This window comes from Microplitis demolitor, chromosome 4 (assembly GCF_026212275.2).
Source record: "Microplitis demolitor isolate Queensland-Clemson2020A chromosome 4, iyMicDemo2.1a, whole genome shotgun sequence".
Taxonomy (NCBI): domain Eukaryota; kingdom Metazoa; phylum Arthropoda; class Insecta; order Hymenoptera; family Braconidae; genus Microplitis; species Microplitis demolitor.
Genome location: NC_068548.1, coordinates 15,917,177 through 15,925,021, shown reverse-complemented (window position 1 = coordinate 15,925,021; position 7,845 = coordinate 15,917,177). Strand labels below are relative to the sequence as shown.

The following is a 7,845-nucleotide window of genomic DNA, read 5'->3' as shown; positions in this document are numbered from 1 at the left end:
AAAATCTTAATCACTATCAAATTTTAGTAGTACCAACAAATTTTATTATGTTTTAGCAATTTATGAATAGTTGATATTACGATCGGAAATAGTATAAGGAATTAATTTTAAATAGTTGAAGCTTTTTAGTTAACATGACTATAAACTTTTTTCTTAGTATTAGCAGTAAATTTACAAAGTCATTTTTTGAGAGTTACTCTCGAAATATATAGGGGACGGAGAATGGAAGCAAAATGAGGTACCCCTAAAACTTTATAAAGAAAGTTTGTTCTAAAAAATTTATTTTATTTCAAGAAATTTTTCTTCTTTCAACTTTTTTAGGGGCCATACAGCGAAAATTCAATTAAGGTACCCGCGGGTAATAAGGCCTGTTGGGTAATAAGGCCTAAGTGACAGAAATGATATTTAAGATCTGCCTCTGCTAAAGGCTACTCCAGAAGAAGTGTCTTGCATAGAGATGTTAAGACAAATTTATAGTCTCGATACCACGTTCCCTGTCTTCTATATTTCATCATCCGACATATGCTGTCGCAGCGTAGAAGAAATTATAAAAAGTGATTTGAGTAAATGGTGAGTATTTTTTATAATTTTAGACTAAATAATTTAAAATTATCTTTTTAATGTTTACAAATATCTACTTCAAAGATTTCAGAAGCATAAATTACGTATCATGACCCTAGTTTCCGATATTTTGTAATATTTGATAGACACAGTTGGAGGTAATAAGGCCTACCGAATTTAACTATAGGCCTTATTACCCTCCTACTATCTATGTTGATAGATTAAGAATGTAAATAATTAAGTTCCACCTTATTATTATTATTATTATTATTATTATTATTATTATTATTATTATTATTATTATTATTATTATTATTATTATTTTAGTTAAATGCTCAGGGGGTTATCCCCGGTAGTCCGACTCTACCGAGGCCTCACCTGAGCGCCAAATCATTACTACTGCGATGCTTCATCAACAAGATGATCAGCATAAGCAGCAGGCCAAGTTTCGTTGCCTTAGGAGATGGAGGGATCCGAGAATAACAGCCTTTTGCATCCGCGATGCCAAAAACTCAACTTGCGGAAAACAAGTTGGGATTTTAGCCAATGCAGACACAAAAGTCTGTTTCATCCCTCCTAGGACGCCAACAATAAGTACGACAAGCTGTACACGGTAACCTGGGTAGAGTTTGCCAATTTCAAACAGGAGATCCTGATATATTTCGTGTTTGTGCTCTTCTTTAACCGTGATGTTATACTCAGCAGGTGCTGAGAACTCGATGACATAAATGTCACGAGCGGTTTTATCAAAGAGTACAATATCAGGTTTATTGTGATCGATTTTCCGCGTTGTTGCGAATGGCACGTTCCAATAAATACGGCAACAGTCATTCTCAACAACTTGCGGAATATCTCCTGGCAGATAAGGCAGCACTGGTGTTTTATCGATACCGTGAGTATGTCTTAGGTGGTAATAAAGTACTCGCAGAGTAGCATTGTGACGCTGGACATATGCATTTCTTGCCAACACAGGACATGCTGACAATAGATGCATAAGCGTCTCAGGATGTTGTTTACACACCCTACACAAAGTGTCGGGTAGCTGCATCTGGAGCACCTTAGCACGGTATTCAAGAGTATTGATTACACCATCTTGGCAGGCAAAAATATATCCTTCGGTCTCAGACATCAGGCCAGCTGACCTAAGGAAGGAAAACGTCAGCTGCTCGGACAAGCCATGTTCACGCACGTGTTTAAAGAACACGCTGTGCATGGACTTGTCCATATGTGTGCTGAGCAGTTTTTGTTGCTCAGCATTGCTGATGACCCTCTTAAATTCCTCCTTAGGGAGTTCGATAAGAGGGTTTACTCTTCCAAGACCGAGGGATTTCGCCGCGTACATTGCTGCCTTATATAAAAACGCTCCCCTATGCCTATTCTCATGACTATGAACAATTTGCATAAGGAAGTCGTTTTCATCTGCAGTGAAATTGACAACCTCGTATGTTATACCCAAAACCAAACGATCGTGTAGACATTCCAAGCTCTGTAAACCTCTCCCTCCGATGTGCCGGGAAAGGTATAATCTGGTGATTGAGGATTTAGGGTGCATGCTCCGATTCATATTCATGACTTTGCGTGTCTTGATATCGAGATCTCTGAGCTCTTTTCGGGCCCATTTAAGAACACCGAAAGAGTAGAGGAGTACCGGGACAGCAAGCATGTTTGTTGCAGAGACTTTGTTTTTCCCGGAAAGTTCTGATGACCAGATTTTCCGGAGTCTCCGCACATACTCGCTGCAGAGAGTCGTTTTGATTTTTGAGGCGTCCTGCATAGGACTCCCGTCAATCCCTAGATATTTGTACGACTCTCCGGCGTCAAGATGGTCAATGACGCTCCCATCTACTAACTTGATATCCTCACGCACATCAGAACACTTACCCTTCACCAGATTAACGACCGCGCACTTGTCCAATCCAAAAGCCATGCCAACATCCCGGGTATACTCCCCTACGATATTCAAGGCTGTCTGAAGGTGTTCCTCATCAGAAGCATACACCTTCAGATCATCCATGTAGAGTAAGTGGGTGATCGAATACTTTCGATCATTTGGTGGACCCACTGAGTATCCACGGGTGCGGCGTAGTGCAACAGATATTGGCAGCAGTGAGATACAAAACAGCAGAGGGCTCAGAGAATCTCCCTGAAAGACTCCTCGTTTGTACTGTACAGCTTCGGTTACACGTTTGTCGTTTTATGAAATGTGGAACCGTGTTCGTGATTGACCCCAAGGCATTTGAGCAAAAAGAGAATAAGCTCATGAGATGTTGAGTCAAATGCCTTGCGGTAGTCAATCCAGGCCATTGACAGGTTGCGCTGATAGCAGATCGCGTCTTGAATGACACAACGATCCACTAACAGATTCTCTTTGCAACCTGACAGGCCTCTTTTACTGCCACGTTGTTCGTATATCTGCTGCCATACAGGGTCTATCTCCTGCAGAATGCGATTATTCAAGATTTTGGTGAAAATCTTATAAACCGCATTCAAACAGGTGATAGGCCTGTAGTTTTTCGGGTCAGACAAGTCTCCTTTCTTTGGGATGAGCACGGTTCACCCTTCTACAAGCCAGCATGGAATTGGTTCATTACCTCTGATGAACGCTGTAAAAATTCGGGCCAGATGACTATGGGTAGAAGTTAATTTCTTCCACCAAAACAGGTTAATGCCATCTGGACCCGGAGCAGCCCAGTTCTTACCATTGTTCAGAGCTGAACGAACTTCTTCCACGCTAACTTCGGGGCTCTCTTCATCAGCATTGTCGTTGCGATGTTGTCGACAAAATGCTTCGAAGTCGTTGAGAGCTGGAGTGTCACGATTCACGTTCGGTTGATCACCATACAACTCGGACCAGAAAGCTTCTACTTGCTCGATGGATGGGGAATCGCCAGAAACAGATGTCTTAGGTGTCAGAAAACGTGAAGGACTTAACCGAAACAAAGAGTTATCGGTAAGCCGCTTCAGCTTTTTCTCTAGTGACTTTTTAGCAGTCACTAGAGCCCGCAACCTAGGTTCCTAAGGGAACCTTCTTTGATATTAAGAAGATTCTTCTTATTCAGTGTGTGATGCTGATAGCGTAGTCCAGCCGCAATGCGGCGGACTTTAGATGTAAATGCTTTACGTGCATTTACATACTCAATCACACACTGAATGCGGGAGACATGTTTCCGGAGATCATCAATCTTCAGTGACAGCTGCCCAATGCGCCCTCTCATCTTTGCTTCAGGAGTAGAAATATTTCTCCTCGCTGGAGATAAGAGTGAGGAAGCAGCATCATAGACAGCTTGATTGATGGTGAGCAAAATAGAGTCTTCCTGAATCCGGGCAGATAGTTCTCGGTTCTCCGTGTCAAGTAGCTGTTTTGGGTAGTGTATCTTCTTTGAGATACATACTTGTCGTCTTTCAAAATCATTGTCAGCGTCTTCAGAAGAACGGCGACTCTCTTGATGTAACTGTGCTGGAAAAGACAGACGATGAGATAATCGTCTGGTCATTAACAGTGATCTCCGTGTTCGCCGGAGATGAGAGGCATAGTCTCGGAGATGTTGTTGTGACAGATGGCTGTAGTTAGGATGCATATTGCTCCAGAGAGCTTTCATCCTCGCCATGTAGCCTCTCCGCTCCGGTTCACTGTTATTATAGCACATCAAGAGATCGGCTCGTAATTCCTCCGTCCACCTAAATGCAGTCCGTTGTTCGCCAAGGTCGTCATCGTTCGGAATCTCGGTACTCCGCCCAGCTAGTGGGTTGCCCTCATCCGAGAAGGGCAGGTTGTGGGGAGCACTTCCTGGTTCAGTATTGTCTTGAACTCAGTTTTACTTTACGTTGGGGAGTTAACCCAACGTAAAGTTTGTTGTGCGATTGGTAGGCCAGCAGATGGGAGGCTAGCCTACATTGCCCACGATGCGCCACGGGGTAAATAAGACCCCCGCTGGCCGCTCAACATGCACCGCGGGCATTATTATTATTATTATTATTATTATTATTATTATTTTTTTTTTTTTTTTAGTTAAATGTTCAGGGGGTTATCCCCGGTAGTCCGACTCTACTGAGGCCTCACCTGAGCGCCAAATCATTACTACTGCGATGCTTCATCAACAAGATGATCAGCATGAGCAGCAGGCCAAGTTTCGTTGCCTTAGGAGACGGAGGGATCCGAGAATAACAGCCTTTTGCATCCGCGATGCCAAAAACTCAACTTGCGGAAAACAAGTTGGGATTTTAGCCAATGCAGACACAAAAGTCTGTTTCATCCCTCCTAGGACGCCAACAATAAGTACGACAAGCTGTACACGGTAACCTGGGTAGAGTTTGCCAATTTCAAACAGGAGATCCTGATATATTTCGTGTTTGTGCTCTTCTTTAACCGTGATGTTATACTCAGCAGGTGCTGAGAACTCGATGACATAAATGTCACGAGCGGTTTTATCAAAGAGCACAATATCAGGTTTATTGTGATCGATTTTCCGCGTTGTTGCGAATGGCACGTTCCAATAAATACGGCAACAGTCATTCTCAACAACTTGCGGAATATCTCCTGGCAGATAAGGCAGCACTGGTGTTTTATCGATACCGTGAGTATGTCTTAGGTGGTAATAAAGTACTCGCAGAGTAGCATTGTGACGCTGGACATATGCATTTCTTGCCAACACAGGACATGCTGACAATAGATGCATAAGCGTCTCAGGATGTTGTTTACACACCCTACACAAAGTGTCGGGTAGCTGCATCTGGAGCACCTTAGCACGGTATTCAAGAGTATTGATTACACCATCTTGGCAGGCAAAAATATATCCTTCGGTCTCGGACATCAGGCCAGCTGACCAAAGGAAGGAAAACGTCAGCTGCTCGGACAAGCCATGTTCACGCACGTGTTTATTATTATTATTATTATTATTATTATTATTATTATTATTATTATTATTATTATTGTTATTATTATTGTTCTTATTATTGTTATTATTATTATTGTTATTATTATTGTTATTATGATTGTTATTATTATTATTACTATTATTATTATTGTTATTATTATTGTTATTATTATTGTTATTATTATTATTATTATTATTATTATTATTATTATTATTATTATTATTATTATTATTATTATTATTATTATTATTATTATTATTATTATTATTATTATTATTATTATTATTATTATTATTATTATTATCATTATTATTATTATTCTAAATGAGTAAATTATTGATTGATTACTGGTTTTTAGTGACTTGATCCTGATGTCTCCTAAACGAGCGGCGTGGTCAGAAAAAGACTTCATATCAGCTGTCAGAGCGGTAGAAAAAAGAATTTTAAGTTCTTATCAAGCTGCAGAAAGGTACAAAGTTCCACGAAGAACCATCAGAAAACACCTCCAGAGTGGTAATTTGAAAAAATCCCTTGGTCGAAAAGCCTTGCTGAGTATTGATCAGGAAGCTGATCTTATACAAAGAATAAATAGATTGGCTGAAACAGGACTGCCTGTGACACCATGAATACTTCGTCGCTTAGTTTTTAAATTTTGCGAGCAGAACAACATAAAAATAAATTTTAATTTTAATAAGAATTCTAGGCTTGCTGGTAAAGACTGGTTAAAAGCTAGTTTTAAGTCCTGCTGAGCAAACAATCTAGTTTTCAGACTCGTAAATAGTATTATTGCTAAATTTAAGTTATGATTAATCTCTTATACTAATTTTATTAAGAATAGTTTAACTATTTCAGTATTAAACATTGTTAAACACCCGTAGGCCTTATTAGCCTACCGCAGTAACATAAGGCCTATTCGTATAGTTTTTATGAACATTTAATTTTGCATCTGTTTATGGTAAAAATTACCATTACTTTGTTGTATTTTATGACTAATGTATTAAAATAAAGATTAAGAATACATGGTGATAATTGAATGCAATATTTTCGATTTTATTCAAAATCCCCTTTAGCTAGGCCTTATTACCCGCTCGTGTATGTGCGTAAGTATGTGTGTGCACGCACGCGTCATTGTATGTGTGTGCTCGCGCATATGTGTGCGTAAGTGTGTGTGTGTGTGAAATTTATCACAAAGTGAAAATAACATGGAGTCAAGCTTCCGACTGTAACGCTGATCCTTAAATTATTAATTAGTTTAGAGAGTAATTATTATTTAGGCTCATGGTAACTATTACCATCACATTGTAAAGAATTACGATGTTAATAATAGTTATAACTAGTTACGATAATAGACGTTATGATTTCTGATTATCATAAATAATTGTAGATTTTACCATAGAGTTGGTAAATACTACAATTCAGATTGTATAATTAGTAATTTAAATGATATTTACTAGAATTCAGCTGAAAAATTATACCATAACTCGATGATAACTTTTACCATAAAATCCTCTCCGTGTACCCTATTTTTCCTACACAAAATGATTTTTTCCTATTGCAGCAGAAAATTTTTTCTATTCGTTTTCAATATTATTAAAAAAAAAAAAAAAAAAAAAAAAAAAACGTATTTGAATCCCCCAAAAACAGTATTTCCTTGAGTACCCCGTTTTGCCCCCGCCCCTTCAATTTTTCTCATTTCAATACTTCACACCACTTTCTGGATGATTCTCGACATTGAAACGTTGATTCATAATAACTGTGAGATAACAAAGTAAAGCTAGATATTTGATAATTTTTTGAATCTTATCAATAGTGATATTGAACTGATAAAAAAGTCTTGATTCAAACACTGTTAAGTTAGTATTGTAAACGTTACTCAACTTAGATTATCAGACCATTGACAGTTACAGTTTTAACTAAGCTTTTGCTGAATAATGTCCACAATCGATAGTGAAAAAAAAAGACGAATCAGTTATTTCATTGGTTTAAATGATGACAATGATAGTGGAAATGAAAATGAAGACGATAGTAATAGAAAGTATGTATTAAAATCAATTATACAGAACTCAAATTGTGGAATGTCTATCTCTATTTTTCAAAATTTTGTGAATAATACGAAAAAAAATTTGTTTTTATATTTGTAAGCATATAGTGAAGATCGAAAAGTTCATTTGAAAAGTATAAGTGTGCTTGTAAGCTCAATAGAGTGAAATTATTCATAAATATATTTTTTTTTAATTTATACATGTATGTATTTATATATATATATATATATATATATATATATATATATATATATATATATTAGGGTGTCCGTTATTTACCAAATTAGATTTTTCTACTTGACAATGATATAAATCATTTATTTGTGATCCAAAAATAATAAAAAAAGAAAAAAAACAAAAAAGTTTA

The 7,845-nt window shown here is 37.7% G+C and overlaps 1 protein-coding gene across 4 annotated transcripts in view; it reads left to right on the top strand.

The window, feature by feature from the left end:
• Nucleotides 1-7,306: 7,306 nt before the first annotated feature.
• The window catches only part of LOC103571650 (chitin synthase chs-2), a 52,051-nt gene continuing 51,512 nt past the window's right edge, over nucleotides 7,307-7,845 (top strand). For 3 of the 4 annotated variants that reach the window (XR_008403528.1, XM_053738291.1, XM_053738290.1), the window contains exon 1: nucleotides 7,307-7,471. Coding sequence is in view for 3 of the 4 variants with exons in the window: in XM_053738291.1 (XP_053594266.1) it covers nucleotides 7,368-7,471 (104 nt within the window). In the remaining variant the exon portion in view is untranslated. The remainder of the gene's footprint in view (nucleotides 7,472-7,845) is intronic. The other variant, XM_053738292.1, reaches the window with a different exon arrangement.